General features: G+C 37.6%; 1 protein-coding gene and 1 long non-coding RNA gene across 3 annotated transcripts in view; one reads left to right on the top strand and one right to left on the bottom strand.

The window, feature by feature from the left end:
- LOC133633993 (uncharacterized) overlaps window positions 1-3,430 on the top strand; it is a 7,666-nt gene extending 4,236 nt beyond the window's left edge. Inside the window, exon 3 of the long non-coding RNA XR_009821863.1 lies at window positions 3,417-3,430. This is a non-coding gene — a long non-coding RNA (uncharacterized LOC133633993). The remainder of the gene's footprint in view (window positions 1-3,416) is intronic.
- Window positions 3,431-3,711: 281 nt separating this feature from the next.
- The window catches only part of LOC133633992 (lysophosphatidic acid receptor 2-like), a 61,771-nt gene continuing 37,602 nt past the window's right edge, over window positions 3,712-27,880 (bottom strand). For both annotated transcript variants that reach the window (XM_062026876.1, XM_062026875.1), the window contains 3 exons: window positions 22,198-22,692; window positions 13,054-13,313; window positions 3,712-5,365 (listed from right to left, as the gene is read on the bottom strand). In XM_062026876.1, the coding sequence (XP_061882860.1) occupies window positions 5,261-5,365; window positions 13,054-13,313; window positions 22,198-22,692 (860 nt within the window). In that variant the 3' untranslated portion in view covers window positions 3,712-5,260. The remainder of the gene's footprint in view (window positions 5,366-13,053; window positions 13,314-22,197; window positions 22,693-27,880) is intronic.

Genomic DNA, 27,880 nt, shown 5'->3' with positions numbered 1-27,880 from the left:
CCTGGATAATCAGAGGATTTAACAATAAATCGGTCAAATTTAATTTATATGGCGAGAAAAACACAAAAAGACCGAAGACGAGTGTCAGCTGCAACTTTTCTTTTTAACCCTTCGTGTAGATTATGATTAATTCTTCATCTAAACGGGAAGATATGAACATCCTATCAGTCGTCATCCCAGTGAAAGCAGACACTGTACAGTAAGTGATTGTTTTATTATGTTCGTAGTTTGTATTTCTTGTTTGGCACTTAGCAGTACTGCTACATGATGCTTAGTGTTTCACTAAAGCTGGATCTGTTTCAAAAATATAAGGTCCTGGATCATAATGTTTCCCAAAGTAATTGATGTTGGCTCTCACAAAGTCTGCATGATTAGCACTCTTGTTCTTGGCGAAGGGATCTGTAATCTCAGGGCATTCAATCGATCGCAACTGGACTGTTTGGTTTGTCTTAGAAGACGTCTCGCCTCTCATCCAAGTAGGCTTCATCAGTTCATGCTCATGGACTTAGATTGGTTCAGATCTAGTCTAGCAGCTGGTGCCAAAACCCCAACTATTTATACTCCCAACACAAAAAGGGTGTTGGGAGGATGGTTCCACCCTGTCGAAATGGAAAAAAAGAAAACGTTGACAGAAGGGTGGCTATTGTTCATCTCAACAGTTGTTTTTCTCAATACAATAGTGTGGAACCATCCTTGCCAAAGCACTCCCTCCTAGTTTTTAAGAGTATAAATATTTGGGGTTTTGGCAACAGTTGCTAGACTAGATCTGACCAATCCAAATTGAAGACTAGAACCAATCTAAGTGTATGAGCATGCCCTGAGAACACAATGACCAGGATGAATGAGAACTTTCATAGACAAGGTTTCTGTGGTTCCACTAGTACGTAACAGATCGCGTGACTGGCTAGCTCAGTATCTCTTAAAATAGCTCAGGAATCTCCTTTAATTTACATAATGACTTTTTGCACCAACGTCATTTAGTTGTATGACTTTTGTTGATTTGACACAAATGTTATGACTTTATACACACATTTGACGTATTTCAACTTTTTGCACCACTTTTCTAAGTTTATGCACAAACATTTTTACTTTATTCCAACTTTTTTCTTGCACAAATTTTTTTTTCTTTGATTTGCTTTTAGTGTATTATTTTTATTTTTTTATTTTCTTTTGGTGCTTTCATGTTCCATGCTCACAATAGTTATTACTTTCTATAACTTAAGACACACATTTCATATAATCAAATTTTTGAATTTTTTTTCCTAATGTTATGCACAAACATTTTTACTTTATTCCAACTTTTTTTTCTTGCACAACTTTTTTTTCTTTGATATAATTGTTTTTTAGTGTATTGTTGTATTTTTTTCCTTTTGTGGTTTTATTTTTCATGCTTACAATAACTTTACTGCCTTTACCTTTCGACACACATAGAAAATCATCAACTTTTTGCACTATTTTTCAAATTTTATGCATGAACATTTTTACTTTATTTCAACTTTTTTCTTGCAAAAATTAATTTTCTTAGATTTTATAGCTTTTTAGTGTATTGTTTTTTCCTTTTTTAAATTGTGTTGCTAATATATTGAACAAAAATATAAACGCAACACTTTTGTTTTTGCTCCCATTTTTCATGAGTTGAACTCAAAGATCTAAAACTATAAACACTAAATACCTATTCCTCTCAAATATTGTTCACAAATTTGTCTAAATCTGTGTTAGTGAGCATTTCTTTTTTGCCCAAAAAATCCATCCCACCTCACAGGTGTGGCATATCAAGATTCTGATTAAACAGCATGATTATTGCACAGGTGTGCCTTAGGCTGCCCACAATAAAAGGCCACGCTGAAATGTGCAGTTTTATCACACAACACAATGCCACAGATGTCGCACGTTTTGAGGGAGCGGGCAGTCGGCATGCCAACCAGAGCTGTTGCCTGTGAATTGAACGTTCATTTGTCTACCAAAAGTTGTCTCCAAAGGCGTTTCAGAGAATTTGGCAGTACATCCAACCAGCCTCACAACCACAGACCACGTGTAACCACACAAGCCCAGGACCTCCATATCCTGCAGGTGCACCTCCATAATCATCTGAATCCAGCCACCCAGACAGCTGCTGCAACAATTGGTTTGCATAACCAAATAACTTCTGCACAAACTGTGAGAAAATTGTCAGATGGAAGCTCATCTGCATGCTTGTCGTCCTCATCGGGGTCTCGACCTGACCGCCGTTCGTGGTCATAACCGATTTGAGTGGACAAATGCTCACATTTGCTGGCATCTGGCAAGTCGGAGAGGTGTTCTCTTCACGGCAGACAGCGTGTGTGGGGGAGCAGTTTGCTAATGTCAACGTTGTGAATCGCGTGGCCCGTGGTGGGGTATGGTATGTTATGGACAACGAACCAAAGTGCATTTCATTGATGGCATTGTGAATGCACAGAGATGCTGTGACGAGATCCTGCGGCCCAATGTTGTGCCATTCACCCGAGACATCATGTTGCAGCATGACAATGCGCGGCCCCATGTTGTAAGGATCTGTACACAATTCCTGGAAGCTAAAAATATCCCAGTTCTTGCATGGCCAGCATACTCACCGGACATGTCACCCATTGAGCATGTTTGGGATGCTGTGGATCGGCGTATACGACCACTTTCTGCCAATATCCAGCAACTTGGCACAGCCATTGAAGAAGAGTGGACCAACATTCCACAGGCCAAAATCACCAACCCGATCAACTCTATGCGAAGGAGATGTGTTGCACTGCGTTAGGCAAACGGTGGTCACACCAGATACTGACTCCTTTTCTGACACCACCAGACTCCCACACATTTCAGAGTGGCCTTTTATTGTGCGCAGCCTGCGGCACACCTGTGCAATAATCAAGCCGTTTAATCAGCATCTTGATGTGCCACACCTGTGAGGTGGGACGGATTATCTTGGCAAAGAAGAAATGCTCACTAACACAGATTTAGTGAACAATTTTTGAGAGGAAAATATATTGTGTGTAAACAGTAAAGGTTTTAGCTCTTTGAGTTCAACTTGTGAAAAACGGGAGCAAAACAAGTGTTGCTTTTATATTTTTGTTCAGTATACTTGTCATGCTCACAATAATTATTTTCTTCACCTAGTAAGACAACTTTTTGGGAAAATATTTACTTTCGTGATTTCTTGCCAAAATGTATTTTCATTTATTTTGTTGCCGATATTTGATTTCACACAACTATGATTACTTTATACACACGTTTGATTTATCCATTATTTTTCTAAATTTTATTGTTTGAATTAAAAAGTGTGATTAACTTTTGGTGCACAAATGTACTTCCTTTACGTGACTTTTCTTGCCTAAATATATTCTATTTTACTAACTCAATATATTCTATTTTACTAACTCTTCATGCAAAGGTGTGTCTCACTGCAGGTGGTCCTCTGGTGATGGGCGTCTTGTCCTCCAAGACGTTGTCGTTGGAGCAGAGGTCGTCACTTGGGAGCAGATTGCTGGCGCCCTTGAGGAAGGACACATGTCAGAGGAGACGCGAGAAGATGTTGAAGCCGCTCCTAAACCTGAAAGGTAAAAAGAAGAGACACTCACGAAACAAAGCGTCGGTGGCGACATGGCTGAAAAAAGCTGTGGACCGGAGGAAGGACGGATGAAGAAAGAACAAATGAAAGTTCAACAAAGGAGACGAGAGAGGACGTGACCTTCAAAAAAGGAACTGTGTGTAAATGTAAAATATTTAATGACATCACTGTCTTCAGAAAGAACATCGATCAGTCCTCTACTAAACCAAATATGCACAAGTCAGCAGAAATACTTTTCATCTCTTCTCTTCCTCATACTTGAGATTTAAAAAAAATAATAATAATTGTTGAAAATATGACAGATCTATACACGTATTTTCACAGCAAATAATTTTACTGTTGACAGGTACCCAAATTTTGTGTTTCACTAGCTTTGCTGCGTCATATCACGTTCACTTGTATTCTCCATTTCACTTCACTGATTTTTGCACATTTATTTTGTAAAAGTTATACTTTCAACAAAAAAGAACAAATCTCTAACTTTCAAACAAATGAACATTTTCGACTACTTTTGTACTATTTTCAGGGCATTTTTCCAGAACTTTTTAGGCATGCTTTTTTTTTTTGTTGCCCTGGCTTTTTGCACTAATTAGATTTCTGACATTCTAACTTTTTACCAAAATAAATGTTTGTACAAATGGGTACTTTTAAAAAATGTTGCTAAATAAATGTGTAATATTTGACAACAATCTAACACACTTTTCTAACTTTTCACACACAAAAACAATAAAAAATGTATTTGCAAAAATGCTCCACTTTTAATTTTGAAAAATAATAAATAAATACAAATCCAGACATTTTTGCAGATTTAATTTTTTCATAACGTTTAGTTTAACACCTTGCATTAATAATTTTTTTTTGCACAATGTTTCTGTTTTGCAGATTCAGTTTTCATACTTTTTTTGTGTGATTTTTATTTGCATCCATTTTTACTGAAATTTTTACTCCTTAGTTTTGCCAACAACTTTTTGCATTAAATATTTTTCCAACCTCTTTGCCCAAATAAAATTTTCCTGACTTTTAATTAAAATTAATCTCCCACACAGATTTATGGCACAGTTATGATTTATATTTGCAGAAATGTCATTTATTTTCTGGACTTTTTATACCAAATATTATTTATCTAACAATTTCACTTTTAGAAAATGCAGGATTGTCTTTTGTGGGTTTTTTTTAGCAAATAGAAACATGAAGAAAAAAAACTATTTTTTTTAAACCGAGCTAAAGTTAGTAAAACACAAAATAGAGAATTTATTGCCAATATTAGGTTTTTTTTTTCTTCAGTCAGTAGAAATCCTAAAAGATTGAATAACTTCTTCCTGACTTGAACTGGACATGAAGAAGAAAGCTGACATGAGGTCACGTCTCATTAAGAAGAAAAAATATCTAAATAAAAAAAACCTTACAAATATAACATTTAGCCCTTTTGAGTTGGTGGATTGCAAAAAAAACGGTTTTAATAAAAACAAAATTGTGTATTTGTTCTTTACTGGTACAGAAGATTTAGGGGTGAGCAACAAGGACTCGTTAAGTCTTGCACACGATGAATAACTTTGTGAATGTTTGGGAGAAGTCGTAAAACAGGAAATAGGGTCCAGACCTTCCTTGAGGTTTGAGGCCCCGCCCACTTTCCCTTTCCAAACGGATTGAGTCACTTCTCCACAATCTTGAGGCGTTTGTGTGTTAATTCCAACTCTGCAAAGGCTGCGTCCTGTCCTCCGAGGCGTTGCTGATGAGCGGCGTCCCGTTGCTCTTCTCCATCAGCTCCACGTCGCGAGACTTTGAGTTCTACAGGCGGAAGTGAAAGTGAAAGGAGGGGAAAGAACGGGACCAAGTCAGGAAGTGGAGAAGGAGAAAGGAGGTTAGCGGAAAACATGTGTGGGCACGCCGTGTTAGCTTTGTGAAGTTTTTTTCCCCCAACCTCAACAAGAGAGCAGAAGCTACACAACACTTGACTGACTTTGACAACAAGTATGCTAATTTGTGCACTGTCCAATCACAGCTTCCCTCATTTACTGTTCCTAAGGAAACATGCACTTAGGGGACACCTTGATGTAGTACCTTCAAATTTGAATTCAGCCAAAAGAAACTAAAAAATCAACAAGATTTGATTGTGTTTAACTTTTTTCCACTTGAATAGAGAGAAGAATGCGAAAATATGACTTTGAACGTGAATTATGTTTTTATGATGGCCCACCACCAACTTCATAATTTTTCCTTGCTAAATAGCAGAAACTGGATTTAGCAACTTTTACACACATTCTATTATTAATTTTCTCAAATTTAAAAGGAAAATGTTTTGGGGGGTTTTTCTAACCCTTTTCTTCTATTTTTTGCACACAAGTTTTACCAGGTTTTTACACAAAATAAATGACTTTGTACATTTTCTCAAATTTTGGGGGAAAACTTAAAGGCCTACTGAAATTAAATGTTTTTATTTAAACGGGGATAGCAGATCTATTCTATGTGTCATACTTGATCATTTCGCTATATTGCCATATTTTTGCTGAAAGGATTTAGTAGAGAAAAACGACGGTAAAGATTGCAACTTTTGGTATCTGACAAAAAAAAAGCCTTGCCCCTACCGGAAGGAGCGTGACGTAGTCAGCTGAACATTTCCGCAAAGTTCCCTATTGTTTACAGTGATGGCGGCCAGAAGTGAGAGCGATTCGGACCGAGAAAGCGACGATTTCCCCATTAATTTGAGCGAGGATGAAAGATTCGTGGATGAGGAACGTTAGAGTGCAGTTCAAGACATATCTTTTTTCGCTCTGACCGTAACTTAGGTACAAGCTGGCTCATTGGATTCCACACTCTCTCCTTTTTCTATTGTGGATCACGGATTTGTATTTTAAACCACCTCGGATACTATATCCTCTTGAAAATGAGAGTCGAGAACGCGAAATGGACATTCACAGTAACTTTTATCTCCAAGACAATACATCGGTGAAGCACTTTAGCTACGGAGCTAACGTGATAGCATCGTGCTTAAATGCAGATAGAAACAAAAGAAATAAGCCCCTGACTGGAAGGATAGACAGAAGATCAACAATACTACTATCAGGAGACACCGAACCAAACACTGGACCTGTAACTACACGGTTAATGTTGTGCCGCCTGTCGAAGCCCAGCAATGCTGTTGCTAACGACGCCATTGAAGCTAACTTAGCTACGGGACCTCGTCAGAGCTATGATAAAAACATTAGGGCTCCACCTACGCCAGCCCTCATCTGCTCATCATCACCCGTGCTCACCTGCGTTCCAGCGATCGACGGCGCGACGAAGGACTTCACCCGATCATCGATGCGGTCGGCGGCTAGCGTCTGATAGCGCGTCTGCTATCCAACTAAAGTCCTCCTGGTTGTGTTGCTGCAGCCAGCCGCTAATACACCGATCCCACCTACAGCTTTCTTCTTTGCAGTCTCCATTGTTCATTAAACAAATTGCAAAAGATTCACCAACACAGATGTCCAGAATACTGTGGAATTTTGAGATGAAAACAGAGCTGTTTGTATTGTGATACAATGTGTCCGAATACTTCCGTTTCAACCATTGACGTCACGCGCATACGTCATCATATCTAGACGTTTTCAACCGGAAGTTTAGCGGGAAATTTAAAATTGCACTTTATAAGTTAACCCGGCCGTATTGGCATGTGTTGCAATGTTAAGATTTCATCATTGATGTATAAACTATCAGACTGCGTGGTCGGTAGTAGTGGGTTTCAGTAGGCCTTTAAGTAATTTTTTACACAAATACAATTATTTTATATATTGTCCCAAATTTTGGGGGACAATCTAATCCATTTTTCTCATCTGTTTCTTTTTTTTGCACAAATTGTATTTTATTGCGCATTTTAAAATTTCCCAAACACTTTACTTTTTCTGGCGTTAAAACACATTTGTTGTATTTTTCCCTACTTTCAAGACACTTAAGATTGTATTCATGACCTTTTAACTTTTTTCATGGATTAGATTTTCTTGACTTTTTGTTAAACAACATGTAAACATTCTTCTGACTTTGTGCACACAGCACTTTTATTTTCACTACCTCTAGGGTGAATTATTTTCGATTTTTCCGAGAACTCACTTTTAGCATAACTTTGATTTTCCTCACTTTCAAACTTTTTATTTATTTCTTTTTCAATTATTTTTCTTACTTGTAATACTTTATTTTAATTACCTTTACAAAATGTATTTTTGTGACCTGTTTTATAGTTTTTTTTTAAATTTTTCACAAAAACAATTTTCCTGACTTTTTGCAATTCAATTTCCATATTTTTTGCACAAATATGTCATCTTCACAAGTCTTAGCATAAATTTGAGTTTTTTCCCTACCTTATACAAATCTGTTTTTCCATGACTTCTTCCATTCAACAAATTACCGGTAGATGTATTTTTGCAACCCTTTGCACATAATATTTTGCGACTTTTAGCAATACTTTGACTTTTTTGTGCAAATTAATGAATTTTCATAAATGTTGTCTTTATGCGATATATTTTTCCAAATTTTTGAAAAGACAACTTTTTGGGGACTTTACTTGAACAGAGACACTTGTGATTTAGGGCTATATAAATAAACATTGATTGATTGATTGATTTGATTCACTTTGTTTTTACTTTTCTTGCACAAATGAGATTTCTTTAAACTTGTTTTAACATATGTTTTTAAATGTAAAGCTATGAGGGTTATGAATAAGAGAAGCACTTTAAAATATTGCTTATACAGCCAGTAAGGGTTTCATGATGGCAACAGTTTGACTTGGGAACAGATTATTCTTATCTCTATTATTTCCAACAGGCCATCTTCCACCTGAAAGGGACAAACAGCACCCTCTGGTGGCCCAACCACCAAACATGATGCTTTCTGTTGCTTTTCCCCTTCAATTAAAGGCCTACTGAAAGCCACTACTACCGACCACGCAGTCTGATAGTTTATATATCAATGATGAAATCTTAACATTGCAACACATGCCAATACGGCCGGGTTAACTTATAAAGTCACATTTAAAATTTCCCGGGAAATATCCGGCTGAAACGTCGCGGTATGATGATGTATGCGCGTGACGAAGTCAGAGTAACGGAAGTTATGGTACCCCGTAGAATCCTATACAAAAAGCTCTGTTTTCATTTCATAATTCCACAGTATTCTGGACATCTTTTGCAATTTGTTTAATGAACAATGAAGGCTGCAAAGAAGACAGTTGTAGGTGGGATCAGTGTATTAGCAGCGGACTACAGCAACACAACCAGGAGGACTTTGTTGGAGCGCTAGCCGCGCTAGCCGCCGACCTCACCTTGACTTCCTACGTCTCCGGGCCGCCAAACGCATCAGGTGAAGTCCTTCGTCCTTCTGCCGATCGCTGGAACGCAGGTGAGCACGGGTGTTGATGAGCAGATGAGGGCTGGCTGGCGTAGGTGGAGAGCTAATGTTTTTAGCATAGCTCTGTGCGGTCCCGTTGCTAAGTTGCTAAGTTAGCTTCAATGGCGTCGTTAGCACAGCATTGTTAACCTTCGCCAGCCTGGAAAGCATTAACCGTGTATTTACATGTCCACGGTTTAATAGTATTGTTGATTTTCTATCTATCCTTCCAGTCAGGGGTTTATTTTTTTGGTTTCTATATGCAGTTAAAGCACGATGCTGTCACGTTAGCTCGTAGCTAAAGCATTTCGCCGATGTATTGTCGTGGAGATAAAAGGCACTGAATGTCCATTTTGCGTTCTCGACTCTCATTTTCAAGAGGATATAGTATCCAAGGTGGTTTAAAATACAAATACGTGATCCACAATAGAAAAAGGAGAGTGTGGAATCCAATGAGCCAGCTTGTACCTAAGTTACGGTCAGAGCGAAAAAAGATACGTCCATCACTGCCTCTCAAGTCCTTCACTGTAACGTTCCTCATCTACGAATCTTTCATCCTCGCTCAAATTAATGGGGTAATCGTCACTTTCTCGGTCCGAATCTCTCTCGCTCCATTGTAAACAATGGGGAATTGTGAGGAATACTAGCTCCTGTGACGTCACGCTACTTCCGGTACAGGCAAGGCTTTTTTTTATCAGCGAGCAAAAGTTGCGAACTTTATCGTCGATTTTCTCTACTAAATCCTTTCAGCAAAAATATGGCAATATCGCGAAATGATCAAGTATGACACATAGAATGGATCTGCTATTCCCGTTTAAATAAAAAAAAATAATTTCAGTAGGCCTTTAAATGAGCTTGTAAAGAAAACCGCTCCATTTCCAGGAAGCTGAAATTTCAGCCTGCATTCGTGTGTGTGTGTGTGTGTGTGTGTGTGTGTGTGTGTGTGTGTGTGTGTGTGTGTGTGTGTGTGTGTGTGTGTGTGTGTGTGTGTGTGTGTGTGTGTGTGTGTGTGTGTGTGTGTGTGTGTGTGTGTGTGTGTGTGTGTGTGTGTGTGTGTGTGTGTGTGACTAAGTCAAGGCCTTGTAACGCACATCTGGACATCCTTCATATCACAACAATCAACTTTAAATGGGAAACATTTGGTTTTAAAACGAAGCGATCCGATTTCATCAAGCAAGTTTTCGCAACGCTTTTATTTTGGAGACACCCCTCCCCAATAAAAAAAAGTTGTATTTTATCTCCCAATGTGTGCGACAAACAGACATTAAGAGCCCATCTAGTTTGATATGAGAAGACTATCATTACAGCTGTGTGTGCAGGAAGTACTGTAAAATAATTCCACACAATCAGAACGTGTGTTGGCTGCTGACTAAAAAGAAAACACTGGTTCAGTTCTGCAAAGGAAAGCTTTTAGACGTAAACAAGATGTTTGCAGTCTTTAAAACGCTGCTTCCTGACTAAAAGGAATTGATCAAAGTTACATGTTTGGATTTGTAAGCCAACATGTCTAAACTAAACAAAGTACGCGTTAAAAATGAAAGACAAGAAGTGTTGCTTGCGTCACGCGTTTACTCTGTAATCAAATACAAGCGGTCACGAAAGGTGAATTATTCGATGTGAGAACAGACATCCAGACATGCAGGGAACCTCTACAAGCCCGTTAAAGGCGAGGTGTGGAAGTATGCAGAACACCTCCACAAGCATGCAGCCCAGCTTTTGACGAGCGGGAGTCCTGGCGAGCAGCAGTGCTAAGAATACTGGAGACATACTTAAAGTATGTAAACCAGGGGTGTCCAAAGTGCGCCACACCGCTCGTGTTTTTATAGATCTGTAGAATATTGTGGAAATAAAATACCCCCCAAAATGGAAAAATAGAGCAAAAAGGCATAATGTTAGGTGTGTCCCGATACAACCTTTTCATTTTCAATACCATTACCCATATTGGAGCCTTGACTTTTAGTCAATACTTATTTTGATCTAACACAATGTCAGCACAGCTCTCATGCATAGCATACTTTTATTATTTTGAAGTGTGGAATGTTATACAAAAGGCTAGATCAAGTGAAATTACTTAAACAGAGAACAAAAGTAGGGATGTAAAACAATAACCTATTTATTAACCGTCTGGACTGGACTTGTACGGACTTTAAGTTGAAGCGGAGTGGTAGTTGTTTTTGGCACCACTCAGTGGTTACAATAAATCATTAATTTAAGATCATGATGCAGTGTCAAACCCTGCGGACACGTTTGTTACTGGATACTTTTGAATACGCTTCTGCCTTGGAAGCTTTAGGGCTATATGAATAAACATTGATTGATTGATGTGTAAGAATATGCAAGTATAATTATTATAGATATTGCGATCAGGGTTTTATGCTGCACATTCCAATACCAATCTTCCATGAGTGAGAGCGGCCAATACCAATAGCGATCTAGTAAATGAACTGAATTTTTTAATATATTTCTAGTAAGTGCCCATGACAGTTTAACAATATCAATACAATTTTTAAACATGTTCCTTATTTTCTTTATTACATACAATTGTATGGCTGGACAATTAATTGAATTTCGATTTTGACTTCTCACGATCATATACAAAAAAAACATTAAAAAAAAAACGATTAAAGGGTGGCGCAACATGCATGCAAATTCTTAAGCTCGTAACGGTCAATGGGATGAGTGAGCATTTGAGTGAAAAAATAGCATGTCTACCAGAAGACTGGCAGGTCACCATCAATCAATCAATCAATCAATCAATCAAAGATTATTTATAAAGTCCTAAATCATGAGTGTCTCAAAGGGCTGCACAAGCCACAATGACATCCTAAGCTCAGATCCCACATAAGGGCAAGAAAAAACTCAACCCAATGGGATGACAACAATTATCGTGTTATTAATCGTGATTTCAATATCAATCAAAGTAATTGAGATTATTATTCTTGCCATAATCGTCCAGCCCTATACAATTGTTTAATCACACAATAGTTAAAAGCTAAAACTACTAATATACCACTTTTGGTATTTGCCTCAAAGTCCTCCTCTTACCAGGGAATCATTCTCTGAATTTTTAAACGATAAAATAATAATCCAGACTTCTTGAAGCACTTATTTGTTGTGTCGTTTCAAGCTAGTTTAGCAATTAACATTCTGCTCCTGGCTTGCTACTATTACTACGCTGTGTGAAACATGTTTGGCCTCGTCCTCCAGTGATAATGTTACATAAGATACTAAGAAATGTAGTTACTTTGCCACAATGGAGATGATTATTTTTACTAAGCTGGGAGCCGCATCTGTCAATCAAGTATCACAACATTGTTCATTTAAGGACGCTTATCGCGTATGTCGAGCCTGTGTTGTATTATGTGCTTTGCTGTTGTGTAGCCGCTAGCTCTTAGTAGCCTATAGCCCACCATGTTTACCTTACGTAAATGACTTTGCTAATAAATACAAGGAAAAAAACAACCTTGTGTGCTTATTGGAGGACATTTAGATGTTAACTGGCTGTCCAGCTTTGCACAAGTAAATGTGCTGCAGGAATGCTTGTATCAAAGATTCTAGATGCAAGCTGATTACTTCCAATACTTTTTTGCTGATATCAGACCGGATTGATCGGGATGCCCCTACTAAAAACTACAGAAATGTGAGGGGTGTACTGACTTGTCATATACGGTACTCTGACCTTTAGTTACAGAAGCTTCAGCAGTCATTATTAACAATGCAAGACTGTGTACACTAAAAAATACAAATACTACAACTAACAATAATCTTACGTGCACTTAAAATACTACTACTACTACTTAAGCTCCTATGTGCAAGTCAGCAGAAAACCAAACTTGCAGCTGCTTGCACGCGGCCACTTGATGCTTTGATGGGAGATAAGCTGAGAGGCTTTAAAGGAATGAGAAGATAAGAAGAGCATTCCATCTCTCAGCTGTCATCATTTGTTGATAAAAATGAGCTTGAATAAACGTCTGCTGCCTGAAAGATTCACTCATTGAGAAAAAGATTTTGGCGGGCGTAGCAATTAGAAAAACGCATGGAGGTCAAGTGCAGGGCGGCTAGTAGCTGCTTTGTTTGTGACCGCTGACTTCGGTCCCGTTGGTCTCAGACAGTACCTCGTGCTCCAGGGAGTTAAAGTTAACTCCAGACGTGCTCGTGTGGTCGCCGCCGCGCCAGAACATGCAGCAGAGGATCTCCTTGAAGGTCCTCCTCATGTCCTTGTCCCTGAAGGAGTAGATGATGGGGTTGACCAGGGAGTTGCACTCGGCCAGCACCAGGCAGTACTTCTCGTAGCGCAGCACTTTGCACTTGTCGCAGCCCAGGCCGTCGAGCAGCAGCACCACCAGGCCGGGTGTCCAGCAGATCACAAAGCAGCCTGCAGGGGGAGGCAGAGAGAGGACGTCAGCCACAAAAGTGCTACTCAATTTCAATAAAATCCACTTCCTAGGTAATTAGAAGCAGCATCTCAAAAGTTTGAATCTTTGTGGTTCTCTAGTTAGTTTTTTTTTTTAAGTCAGCAAAAAATTATTTAATTTCTTTGCTAAAATGTCCATCTATCATCAGTAATGAATGATCGAAACAAATGAAAACCTCAGTGGTTAAACCCATAGCATATAATGTCAAGTGAAATCTTTAAATCCAGCCTCCAACTTTTGGGAGTATTTTAAGGAATACTTTAAGTGTACTGTTACACAAGTGTAAAAGTACAGTACCTGTACTGTAGTACAGCATTAATAGTATGATGGTAACAATAACAACTAGCAGTGTTGGTCATCTTACCTTAAAAAAGTAATTAGTTACAGTTACAAATTAATTTTCCCAAAACCTAGAGTTAGAGTTATTTTAAATTTCGTAATTGTATTCGCTATTATGTTTGAAAACGTCAAAGATGTTTATAATATATTTAAGAACATTTGGCATTTGTCTGAACTCAATAGATTGCAGTGTGCCAAATGATATGCGTAGAAATAAAAATGTATAAAAAAATAAATATTCCGTAGGTAAAAAGACACAAAGGAACATTTTAAGTAGTGCAATTATCTGCACCTGTATACCAAAACACAGCCTAAAAGAACTTTACATAAAAATGTTTGCACATTTTTGGCAATTAAATGACAAGCATTCAAGTAAAACGTTTAAAAATGTTCCTGGAGAACATTCTGACAATAAAATTGCATCGGTGTAAAAATATTGGGGTCTTTTCTTGAGGGAATTTCAATTACCGTATTTTCTGCACTATAAGGCGCACCTAAAAACCTCCAATTTTCTTAAAAGCTGACAGTGCGCCTTATAATCTGGTGCGCCTTATATATGGACCAATATTGAGCCACAACAGGTCTCGCAACGTTTGATTTACCTAACAGTATCAGACTGTTTTTTATGTGTTTATTGAATCGAGGAAAAGTTCCCCTCCACTATGTGATATAAATGTTGCACTACATGTTATACCTTGCTGTTCTTAAAAGATAAACGAAATACTACGTCACTGACTTTACCTCGGGGAAAATAATACAACAGCTGTTTATTCATTTTGGGAGTGAACGGAGCTGTCAGAACGCTGGTTTGTAATCTATTAATAAAGTTTGATTGACCTATCTGACTGTTTTGTTGACATTCCCTTTAGCGCAGCTCCATCTAATGCAGGGGTGTCCAAATTTTTTCCACTGAGGGCCGCACACGGAAAAATTAAAGCCTGCGGGGGCCATTTTGATAATTTTCATTTTCAAATCATAACAAAATATATGGATTTTGGTTTTTTTTTACCTTTAGGGCTCCCGGGGACCATAAAGGGTCTAAGTCATTATAATGTTAAAAACAAGTCAAATTATTTTTTAATTTTTTTAATTTAACGCTTACAGTAAATCTCTACAGTATATCAACTTTAGGTTGATATAAAATTTAAAAAAACAAAAAGGTTTTATGCCTTTATTGTCAAGACAACTTTGTTTTTTATAATAAAACTGAAATGTGCAGTATTTCCCCCACTGCCCAAAACATTCAGAAAGCAATGTTTGATGTGAAGTAATTAGAGCCTTAAAAACATCAATAATGCAGGACACCATTGATATTAATTACAGTGTTTCCCACACATTCATTTATTTGTGGCGGCCCGCCACGAAAGAATTAAGGCCGCCACAAAAAAAAAAAAAAAAAAAGTAAAATTTTTTTTTTTTTTTTTTTGTCCTGTCCAGCTTCTCAGGCAAACCATATAGTTGATGTAGGTGCCCATATCGGCTGTTCAGATTTACTTTACAAAAGAGAAGTGTAGGATCAAGATTTTTGGAGCTCTTTGTTCAGTGGATCAGATGTTTGATGAAGCTTTGTGTCTATCTACCACCACTACTGTTTTCTGTTTATTTTTTACTGACTGTGGCAGGACACCTTTGCCTCTGTTTCACTTTATGTTGCTGGTAAATAATATGGTTGTAGTAGTAGGCTAAAGTTAAATTATTTAGTATGCACTAATTAAAGGGGCAGAGCTTTAAGAGACATTTTAGCTTTTATATTTTTATAAGATATATTTTTTGTGAGAACCACAATTAATAAATATATTTCAGTGAATAACTTATTGTTCAAATCTGTATATAAATATGTACATAAAGTGTTGTAATTATATTTTAAAATGGATGGATGGATGGATGGATGGATGGACGTTTAAAACGAAACTGTTATTAATTAGTAAGTATAATTTTTTTTAGCCTTTTTAGAGAAAATCATATCATTGTAGTAAATTATGCAAATTACTCGATGATGTCATGGTGACCACGCCCATAGCCACGCCCCCCCGCGCCACAGGTATCTTGGAAGTTTATGGGAAACACTGAATTCATTGTTATTTTTGAGTAATCACAGTGAAAAGATAAATAAAATCCCATTAAATATATTTAGGATCTAAAAGGTGCCCCACTCAAAGTGATACATTTGTATTACCGGGTAGTTTTTTTTTTACTTTCAACACTTAAGTTACAAGATCAACTTCAGATATATCTGTCAATTTTACGTTTGAACTATTATTTTGTTTGTTTTATGCTCTTTTGTCAAAGAAAACGTTGATGTTTTTGTATGGCAACCACACAATATATGCAATATTTTCCACATAAAACATTTTAAAGTGAAATATTTGAACTAATTGGAGCCTTGAATAGGTCAATAATTCATTATAACATTGTTTTTTTGGGGGGGGTTTTTAGCAACGGCAAAAAAAGAAAAATAAAGATAGACAAAAGAAGAAGAAAAAACAGCCTGCATGGCAGCTTTGTGTCAACATTGCAACTTTTTCTAGTTAGATTTCACCTCATTCTACTTTTTTTATTTATTTTTGCAATATTATTTCCAGAATGTGTGGCGGGCCGGTAAACAATGAGCTGCGGGCCGCAAATGGCCCCGGGCCGCACTTTGGACACCCCTGATTTAATGGATGCATAATGTCACCCCAGCCTCTACTGCATCGTCTATTCTATGCGCCTTATAATGCGGTGCGCCTTATATATGAACAAAGTTTTAAAATAGGCCATTCATTGAAGGTGCGCCTTATAATCCGGTGCGCCTTATATTGCGGAAAATACGGTATGCAAGTGATTTATTACCTGTGATAAATCATGATTAATTTAAAATTCCAAAATGTGATGAATGTGATCAAAAAAAAAAGAAAAAGGCTGCATTTCAGCTTTGGTGTAGGTTAGCAGCAGCAACAAGTGTCATGTTGGCATGTTTGGATGTGAGGGGTGATTCGAGTTACCTGAGTGGGACATTGGTAAAAAACGTTTTCCTGGACATAGCGTGCATGTTACATAAACATTCTTGCCTTTCATTTCAATGAGCGAAAAGTAGTGCCGCTACTTGCAGTTTGAGATCGCTACTTTTCAATTTTCTTGGCTCTGACTCGTCGCGATTATCACGGGTCTTGTTGTGCGTCAGTCAGAGCGTGCAGTGAGACAGCGTGAGCAGGGCAGGATCCGCCTACCCGGCCAATCATTATCATCATCATCATCATCGCATTTGCCACAAAGTCATCATCCACATCCTCTTTCTCCAGTCAGTTGATGTGTGCTGAAACCTGACACTTTGCACTTCAACCAACCAAATTGTAGAAACTAGCCACTTCACATTCTCAGTAAAGGCAACGGCGTTGCAACGATGGGAACAGTAATCAATTACATCAGTGGTCTCCAACCACCGTATCGGTCCGTGACGCATTTGCTACCGCGCCGCACAGAAACATGAAGTAATTTTTAAACTACAGCATTTTCTCCGACTTAACCTTCGTCTGTCCCACTAAACACACCAATAGCTTGTTTATGGATGTATATTACAACTCCTGATAGAACGTCCCCATTTGCTGTAGTACATGGGACAATGCACATTTATGAACATATAAAATGTTAATGTACCAAAGGCTAATTTCCATCTGCAGTTCCCAGCAGGCTTGTATATAGGAGGGGTTCTTTACCTTTTTGACCTTGGTGCCCAACTTTTCCGCTACAGAGGGGCCTGGGGACCACTCCACTATTAACACCGAATGAGTACCGTATTTTTCGGAGTATAAGTCGCACCGGAGTATAAGTCGCACCTGCCGAAAATGCATAATAAAGAAGGAAAAAAACATATATAAGTCGCACTGGAGTATAAGTCGCATTTTTTGGGTAAATGTATTTGTTAAAACCCCACACCAAGAATAGACATTTGAAAGGCAATTTAAAATAAATAAAGAATAGTGAGCAACAGGCTGAATAAGTGTACGTTATATGACGCATAAATAACCAACTGAGAACGTGCCTGGTATGTTAACGTAACATATTATGGTAAGAGTCATTCAAATAACTATACATATAAAACATGCTATACATTTACCAAACAATCTGCCACACCTATTTGCTAAATCCGATTAAATCTTATACGTCTAGTCTCTTACGTGAATGAGCTAAATAATATTATTTGATATTTTTCGGCAATGTGTTAATAATTTCACACATAAGTCGCTCCTGAGTATAATTCGCACCCCCGGCCAAACTATGAAAAAAACTGCGATTTATAGTCCGAAAAATACGGTAATCTTACTCTTGATTTTGATCTTATTAAAAAATTATATCTAACGTACTTTCAGTTTACTATGTTGTCAATTGATATAAAAGCATGTGTCAATCACAAAGATTATTATTAATTTAACAAATAAACCTTTGGCTCAGGTCAGGCTGATTAGAAGAAGAAGTACAGTACTAACCAAATAAACAATACATTTACATACAATATTTATTATGCTGTGCTAAAATAAATAAGCTAAATCAATAATAAATATGTTTCTTAACTAAACTGTCAATAAAATTAGAGTGCAAATGAAAATACAGCTTCACCACTTTAGTCATAATGTTTGCGCTTAAGAAATTTCTCCATGACATTAGCGCCATACTTCTTCTGTTTGTTTAATATTGTCATTACTGCCATAAGTGGTGGAAAAGTGTTTTCCAACTAAGTATAGCCGCGGCCTATACGGACCACAGCTACAAAACAGATATATTACATTGTGGTGACGCTGTATTTCCGTTTGTACTCAAATTTTATTGACAATTTAAGGAAAATATATTTATTATTAATATGTATTATTAATTAAGTTAGAATGTATTTATTTTTGCATTGCATAATTGTATGTACATTTATTTGTATCAGTTCCTTCGTTTGCAGCATAATTGATTACCGGTAGTATTTTTTTTTGGTGTCATCAGCCTGACCTAACCCTTGATAATAATCTTTGAGATTAACACATAGTTTCATTATCATTTGACAAGGTTTATCCTGTTAAATTTTAAGTAAGTAGTAGGACTAAAATCAAGAGTAAGATTACTATCCATTAAAAGGTGTAACGGTACGTGTATTTGTATTGAACCGTTTCGGTACGGGGGGTTCGGTTCGGAACGGAGGTGCACCGAACGAGTTTCCACACGGACATATTAAGTAGCGCACCGCACGTTGTGTAAACAATGCACACCGAGGCACAACACACGGCATGCTAGCAACGATTGGGCTACTACAACATGTAAAAGCCAGAGCTGGAAGACCCTCCTGCCTCGTTAAGATCTCCCGTTTGGGAACACTTTGGCTTCGCGGTGCGATACAACAACGGAGGACGAGAGGCGGAGAAAGCCAAAGCGGTTTGCCGACATTGTTCAGCAGCAGTAGGGTATGTTTCTGCCAACACGTCAAACATGCTAACCCATTTGAAGCTGCACCACATCGCTTCAACGAAGAGAAAGACGAACAAACACAGCTCTCCACATCATTCAAGCAGCTTCTCCTCGGCGAGTCAGGCAGGGCTAAAGCAATAACAAATGCCGTTGGTGTTTTTATAGCAGCAGATTTAAGACCATATTGCATTAAAAACTAGATTTTGACCCACTTCTTTGGTGGACGAACAATGAGCCCACATATCCTCTTACTGCCAAGTTAGCCAGGCACTACCTTGCCATACCTGCTAGCTCCAGCCCAGCGAAAGGGTATTTTCTGCTCTTTCTGCAGACAATGTGGATAAACTGATTTTTCTGGCAAAAAACATGAATATTGAGTGAAAGTCACCAGGGTTAAAGGCTGGGGCGGGGGGAAGAAAAGTTAATCTGAGGCTGAGTTGACTTGAAACTGTTCAATGTTGCACTTTTCGTATGTAGAAGAAAAGTTTTGTCATTTTATTTAATCTGAGCAACGACTTGAGACAGTTTAATGTTGATTAACGTGGACCCGGACTTAAACAAGTTGAAAAACTTATTCGGGTGTTACCATTTAGTGGTCAATTGTACAGAATATGTACTGTACTGTGCAATCTACTAATAAAAGTCTCAATCAATCAAAAAAAAGCACTTTATATGTAGAAAGGTTTTAAGAAACCATTCTGAGCCTTATCTTATTTAGTTTTTATTTTATATATGTTGACCACATGAACCCTGGCAATGGACCCTGTGTGTATATGAATGTTATTGTTATGCTTAGCATTCATGACTGCCTGCTGTTGCACTGATCAGCCTAGTGGTGGCTCACATCCATCACACACAGAGCTATTTCTATTTTTGGGCAGAATTATTATAGTGTTCCCAATGTTAAAAGGATAAAGCCATTGTTTAGAAATTTGGTAAATAGATGACCAAAAAATTTATATTTTGTTGTTTTCTTACTGTACCGAAAATGAACCGAACCGTGACCTCTAAACTGAGGTACGTACCGAACCGAAATTTTTGTGTACCGTTACACCCTTACTATTCATCCATCCATTTTCTGCCGCTTGTCCCTTTTGGGGCAATTCAGTGTTAATATTTTAGTAGGCCGCAGGCTCTCTGTAGTAGAAATATAGGCCCGAGGTCTAAAAGGTTAGGAACCCCTCAGGGCTTCCCACAAATTCATTTATTTGAGGTGGCCCGCCACGAAAGAATTATGTCCGCCACAAATTTAAAAAAAATTAAAAAATTAAAATAAAAAAAAATAAAAAAATTTTATTTATTTATTTTTTGTCCTCTCCAGCTTCTCAGGCAAATCATATTGTTGATGTAAATGCACATATCGGCTGTTCAGATTTACTTTACAAAAGAGAAGTGTAGGATACTTCTCTTGTTGCCTTATTTGTATTTGACTTTATTAAATGTATTTATATTAGAAACACAATATGTGTATATAACAAAGAGTGCAAAGTCTGCAGGCAGTAGGAAACACATGGTTAAGTGTAGAGAGTAAAACTGATGGCAGTCTAAAGTTCAAGATTTTTGGAGCTCTTTGTTCAGTGGATCAGATGTTTGATGAAGCTCTGTGTCTATCTACCACCACTACTGTTTTCTGTTTATTTGTTACTGACTGTGGCAGGACACCTCTGCCTCTGTTTCACTTTATGTTGCTGGTAAATAATATGGTTGTAGTAGTAGGCTAAAGTTAAATTATTTAGTATGCACTAATTAAAGGGGCAGAACTTTGAGACATATTAGCTTTTATATTTTATAAGTTATATTTTTTGTAAGAACCACAATTAATAAATATATTTCAATGAATAACTTATTGTTCAAATCTGTATATAAATATGTACATAAAGTGTTGTAATTATATTGTAAAATGGATGGATGGACGTTTAAAACAAAACTGTTATTATAAATTAGTAAGTATACATTTTTTGAGCCTTTTTAGAGAAAATCAAATCATTGCAGTAAATTATGCAAATTACTCGATGATGACATGGTGACCACGCCCATAGCCACGCCCCCACCGCCACAGGTATCTTGGCATTTTATGGGAAACACTGCCCCTGCCATAGAAGTCCACTCTCCAAGAAACATTCTTCACATTATTACATTACTTCATAAAAATACTGTTGTTTGCAGTACAATATTTGTTATTTAGAATGTTGTTTTTCTTGTTTATGTTACAAGTTAAAATTGTGCTGCAGACACCGATTAAATTGATTTCAATTCAATATAATGGGCAACGTTGATTTGAGATACAAGTGTTTTGAGTTAAGAGCTTCGTCACAGAACCAATTAAGCTCGTAAGTTGAGATACGACTGTACATACAAATATGTGAAACTTTGTGCATTTTGCAGGTGTGAGAGAAGGGAAAACAGACAGGATGTGCTGAAGAATGTCAAAAGCAGGAGGTGCTAAAGAGAGAAGGGGAATGTACTGTAAAATTCCTCTCACACATGCACGCACAAAGTTTAGTCTGCATGATCACATTTCATTATCATAACACCTGATTGGGCAGCTCAGGAATTTTTTCGCTGCATCAATAATAATTTGTGCACGCTACGGGCGGACGTGACGCCGGCTGGCACGTCGCACGAAAGCAATCCTAACAGAAACGGTGTCACGACTCTTGAGACGGTCCAGAGACGCGCATGCTTACACAAACAACACACACACGCTCCCACACACACACATGCTATTCTCTGTGTCATAGTGACTGAAGTATGCAGTTCCTTGTCAGGGCACGCCAGGGTTTTCCTGGCCTCCCTCACATGCCAGAGGTGACGAGCGCTCGCTGCTAAGCGACAGGGGGAGAACGTGTAGGACTTTTAAAAAACTTGAAGAATTTATTGTCATGTTGGAAAAGCAATGCGAAGGCAAAGGGGAGGCTCAGGCATGGTGCAAGTAGCAGGACTGGGAGGTAGTTGAATAAAAAACAAGAAGAGCTGCTGGGAAACGGAGGGAAAGAGTGTGTGTGCGTAAACAAGCGCAGACGTGCTGAGACAAGCTAAGTCAGGCAATGCATTAGGTTGTGTTAGGATGTGTCACCTCACCCAAGATCATGGAGACGGTCTTCATCAGTTTCAACACGGTCTCACGTTGTCTTATTTGTGTGGTGTGCCGTGACATCTGCTCACTCTTGTGCCGCACGTACAAAAAGATGCGGGTGTAGACGCCCACCATGACGGAGAAGGTGAGGAGGTTGAGGACTGCCCAGAACACCAGGTAGCTGCGGCTGTAGAGCGGCGCCATGGTGGAGCAGTTCTCCAGGTCGCACAGACAGTGCCAGCCCATGGTGGGCACCAGGCCCATGATGATGGCGACCAGCCAAATTAAGAGCATGAGGACGAAAACGCGCCGTGTGCTCATTTTGCTGTGGAGCTGCATCTGGAAGATGGTCTGGTGGCGCTCCAACGCCACCGCCAGGAGGTTGAGGACGGAGGCGGTCAGGCTGGTGTCGATGAGAGCCTGACGCACGAACCACTGGTGCTTGGACAGTTTGATGGTCCACGGACCCGTGTGGAACATCAAGTGGAGGTAGGAGATACCTGGCATGGGGGGAGGCCAGCGCGAATTACACATTGTTAAGAGGTATTGTGCGTCATGCTTACATCCTTAAGAGAAACAAGCGTGGTTTATCAACTCTCAACACTAGAGGCTAGGACGGGCCCCTTAAAGGGAAAGTGCACTTTTTTTTTGGAATTTTGCCTATCGTTCACAATCATTATGAAAGACATGACAGATGGATTTTTTTTTTTTTAATTTTGCCTATCGTTTACAATCAATATGAGAGACAAGAAAATACGTATTTTTTTTTATTAGGATTTTAAAGATGATTAAAAGGCTTAGAAGATGCGGCTTCAAAGCCTTCAAAGGCAACTTCATCAACGTTTTGTATACGTAGTAGTAACAGACACAATCATAACAATATGTAATATGGACAATATTTACCGTATTTTGATAATTTTAATCATTGCTAAATTTGATTTTTGGTCATTTTATGCACAGCCGGGAACTCATTCTTCGGCGCATTTATTTCCGTTTTCATAGCAGCGCACTTCCGACTTCCTGCAACAAATATAATCCTATTGCCAGAATCAAACACAAGTGTGTTTTGTTTTCTAATCATGGCAGACTTGGTAACAGACAACGAAGACAACTATTTTTGGACAAATTCACCACCTTATTTTTTTTTTTTAACTACATATGCAGAGGATGAACTGCTGCATACAGAAGCGAACGCGAAGAAGAGGCTTAAACGCTGGAGCAGACGGACACCGACATAGTGCGACATGGTCACACTGCAAATCTGGAAAATTGAAGCCAGGATATGCCGAATTAATGGAGTGCCCAAATCAATTGGAAGCGTCTCCGGCCAGCTTGATCAAACGGACAACTGCTCATTGAGTGAGTCCCCTATAATATTGATCATGATTAGGAATGTAACGGTAAATACCGGTTTATAATGCGGTTTATCATTATAAACCGCAGTAAAATTCACAACAGTAATACCAAATTAGAATTTTTAAATACTGAAAAACCCTAATTTATTAATGCATTTTAGGCAACACTGCTTACTTCCTGAAAAAGGAGTCACAGCAGCGCTGTTGCATGCGCACTAGCGCCGTTTGGCTTGAAAACACATGGTGGAACACAACTACACATACTTTTTTCCCTCGCTTTAATTCTGTGGCGTCTTGGCGTGCGTTTAAAAGTGCACTGCTGTATTTAGATGGCGACAGGTGTGGACAATATTGGAGACAGACTCATTTGTCTCACATTAAAAGTATACAGCATAGGAGAAAACTATTTGATGTTGCTTTCAATTTCTCAATACAGCATCCATCAGCTGCTGTGACAGTTAGTGACGTAAGAAAACATGCAGCAGGCGATGTGTAGGGAACGTTGCCACAACTTCTTTATAAAGTCTTTTGTTTGTTTATTGAGATGTTCACTCATCCTTTATCTAACTGCAAACTGTATCAGTGTTCAAATAACATCAATACTAGCTACAGTATAATGTTTTGACATCTCATCGAATTGAACGCAGGCTGTAAAGATTGTGTATTCAATGTGAGAGGTATCACTCCAGTTTATTTTTGTTGGCCAAACTGTTGTACTGAACCACTTTGTATGTTAGAGAAGACCAAAGCTTGTTTATTAGACTTTATTTTGATTAGCCAAACTGCTTTGTGTCGTATTTTGATATCAAAAAGTAAACACCATGGTTTTTTTTACATTACTTGTAGGTTTTTTCCATGTCACAGAGTTACATTCATGTGACATAGCATTTTGTTCATGTTTTATTGTGTATAGTTAATTCATATACGACATATTTTTGCTCAGACTTTTAATGGGTCCGTCCCGATATAGCATGTGCATGTACATATAAATGTACATAACCAAAAAAAAAATCTACCAAAATGTAACAATAGAGATAATCATGTTATGAGAAAAAGATGACACAGTGATACTGTTAATGAACAAAAGAACAAATATTTGTCTTTAAATTTATGAATAACATGTATCTATTTATCTATAATATCTTAGACATTACAAAGTACATAATAGAGTCCTGTTCACACCCCACCCTAACTCTGTTTTCCCTACAATCAATAATTGTAATTTCAATATTGATTAAAAAAATCTTGATTATTATTTTGATCTCATAAATGAATACTATTTTTATCTATATGGACAAAACGTGTAGTTACGTCTTATGGCCATCAGGTGCCACCTTGCAAAATTCTTACAATTGTTTTAACTGTGGATCTCTTATGTCCATAGGGTGTTTTGTCGCACAATTTTCACATTTATTTGTATTTATTTATGTTGTTTTGTTTCTGCCATGTTACTTTGTTTATAAATCTAGTGTGATTGTGTTGCTTTCATATGCACATTCAATGTCTACTTGAAATCCATGAAACAGTGTTCTTATCTACAATGTTTCTTCTACAAAGGAAATAATTTTGAATGTGCTGTTTGTGGGGTTTTTTTTTAATAAAACTTGGTCAAAAGATTTCAGTATACCGTATTTCCTTGAATTAGCGCCGGGGCGGTAATTAATTTAAAACCTCTTCTCACTCCAGCGCTTACCAAAGGCATGCGGTAAATGTAAGCATGCGCTAATTATTTTAGAACCCCCCCACACCCCCTCCCACCCCCACCCCCCTCCTCACTCTGGCGCTTACCAAAGGCATGCGGTAAATTAAGGCATGCAGTAAATTTAGGCCTGCGCTTATAAATTTGAGTGTGATGTAAGGATACCATCATGAAAAGCACATTTAATAAAAAAAACATTATTATGGTCTTACCTTTACTTATAAATGAAGTCCATGCGCAGCTCCTTCTGAACAAAAGCATCGATAACTTGTTTATAGAAGTCTTCCTTATCTTTCTTCAGTTTTAAGTCTCTCTGTCTCGATGGAGATATTCCTTTAATTATTACATCCTGCTTCGATTGAAAGTCCAGTTTAGAAAACGGTTTTATTTTAAATATGTAATCCTCCATGTTCAAAGTGCAAGCGAGAGGAAAAAATAAACGATCGCTGCTAACTGTTTCTGCTTGTTGTCACTTCTTCTGCAGCCGAGTAGTCGCAAGAAGGTTCACTAGCGCCCTCGTATGTTAGAGAAGACCAAAGCTTGTTTATTAGACTTTATTTTGATTAGCCAAACTGCTTTATGTCATATTTTGATATCAAAAAGTAAACACCATGTTTTTTTTTACATTACTTGTAGGTTTTTTCCATGTCACAGAGTTACATTTATGTGACATAGCATTTTGTTCATGTTTTATTGTGTATAGTTAATTCATATACGACATATTTTTGCTCAAACTTTTAATGGGTCCGTCCCGATATAGCATGTGCATGTACATATAAATGTACATAACCAAAAAAAAAAATCTACCAAAATGTAACAATAGAGATAATCATGTTATGAGAAAAAGATGACACAGTGATACTGTTAATGAACAAAAGAACAAATATTTGTCTTTAAATGTATGAATAACATGTATCTATTTATCTATAATATCTTAGACATTACAAAGTACATAATGGAGTCCTGTTCACACCCCACCCTAACTCTGTTTTCCCTACAATCAATAATTGTAATTTCAATATTGATTAAAAAAAATCTTGATTATTATTTTGATCTCATAAATGAAAACTATTTTTATCAATATGGACAAAACGTGTAGTTACGTCTTATGGCCATCAGGTGCCACCTTGTCATTTAATGACTCATATTTGACACACGCAGCTACGGTATATTAATAAAACATAGCTGCTTACTGTTCTTTTTAGCATATTCAATAGCTTGGACCTTAAATCCTACTGAATAGCTCTTTATCTTCTCCCTTTATGCAATTTTAAATTACTGAAATCAGCCTCCTCCATTTTGAAAATGATGACAAGTGAAGTGTCACTCGTGACATGACGAGTTTGACCCGGCGGAAATTCTAGGCATATGCTAATTATTTTGCGAAACGAGTTTGACCCGGCGGTAATTCTAGACATGCGCTGATAAAAATAATATTTTGCGAAATGAGTTTGACTCGGCGGTAATTCTAACCCGGCGGTAATGCTTAGCATGCGCTAATTATTTTGCGAAACGAGTTTGACCCGGCGATAATTCTAGGCAGGCGCATACTATATACCCGGCGGCAATTCAAGGAAATACGGTAAGTAAATTTTTAAAATGTTGAGCACATTTAAAAAATACTGCGACAATAGAGATAATACAGATACTGTATCATGATTATTCATGTTTTTAGTCAGTACATATTGGTGTCTTTTCGCACTGTTGTGCATTACAAACTCAAACGTGTTTTGTGCTGACGTAGAAGCTAGCTTATCTCTTGCTGTGGCTAGCTTTTACCACTAATACTGAAGCATGTTGATGTGTTAGTACGCTATAGAAAAATAGTTATTCAGTGTTCGCTCTTACAATTAGAATGTCGCTACAGCTTTGTTATTATACGGGTTACGGGATGTAAATGAAGTATTGTTGACGGTTTTTTAATGCATTTTTAAAGTGATTTAAGGTAGAATTGATTGCTCCCATTAGCTGCATTGCTAGCCACCTAGGACGAGACGATTTTTATGTTAGTAAGCGAAAAAAAACAAAAATAACTTTTGGCTTCTTATCTCTCATAATGATTGTGAACGATAGGCAAAATCCCCCCAAAAAGTGGTTACCCTTTAAAGGACAATACAACTCTGCTCACGGCATGTACACAGGAGTCCAGAACATTCAGATGAAGCTTCTACTTAGGCTGGCAAAAATAATAATCACAATTACTTTGATAGATATTGTAATCACAATTAATTACACAACTAATCATGAATTTGAAAACATGAGTATTTATTGTGACACCAAAATCAACTTTAAATATAGTTTAAATAAACCCTGATATAAGTTAGTAATGAATAAACCACAACAAGTAAAATAAAAATAATAGCAACAACAATAGCAATTAAAAAAAAAAAAAATTCAGTTTTTACATTTTGTTTTTAATTTAGTGTTACCTTTTACACTTATTTTATCACCATTGAGTGTGTGCTTTTTGAGTAAAATACAATTTAATAAAATGTTTGTTAATTAAATGCAAAAATACTCACAAGTATTGGTGTCACATCTTTGGACATTTTTGACCAGTATTTTAGGTTTAGTGATTTTTTTGTGTGAATTATATTTATATAGCGCTTTTCTCTAGTGACTCAAAGCCCTTTA

The sequence above is a fragment of the Entelurus aequoreus genome, linkage group LG18 (assembly GCF_033978785.1).
Source record: "Entelurus aequoreus isolate RoL-2023_Sb linkage group LG18, RoL_Eaeq_v1.1, whole genome shotgun sequence".
Classification (NCBI taxonomy): Eukaryota; Metazoa; Chordata; class Actinopteri; order Syngnathiformes; family Syngnathidae; genus Entelurus; species Entelurus aequoreus.
Note: the sequence above shows the minus strand (reverse complement) of the source record. Positions and strands in the feature narration are given on the sequence as shown.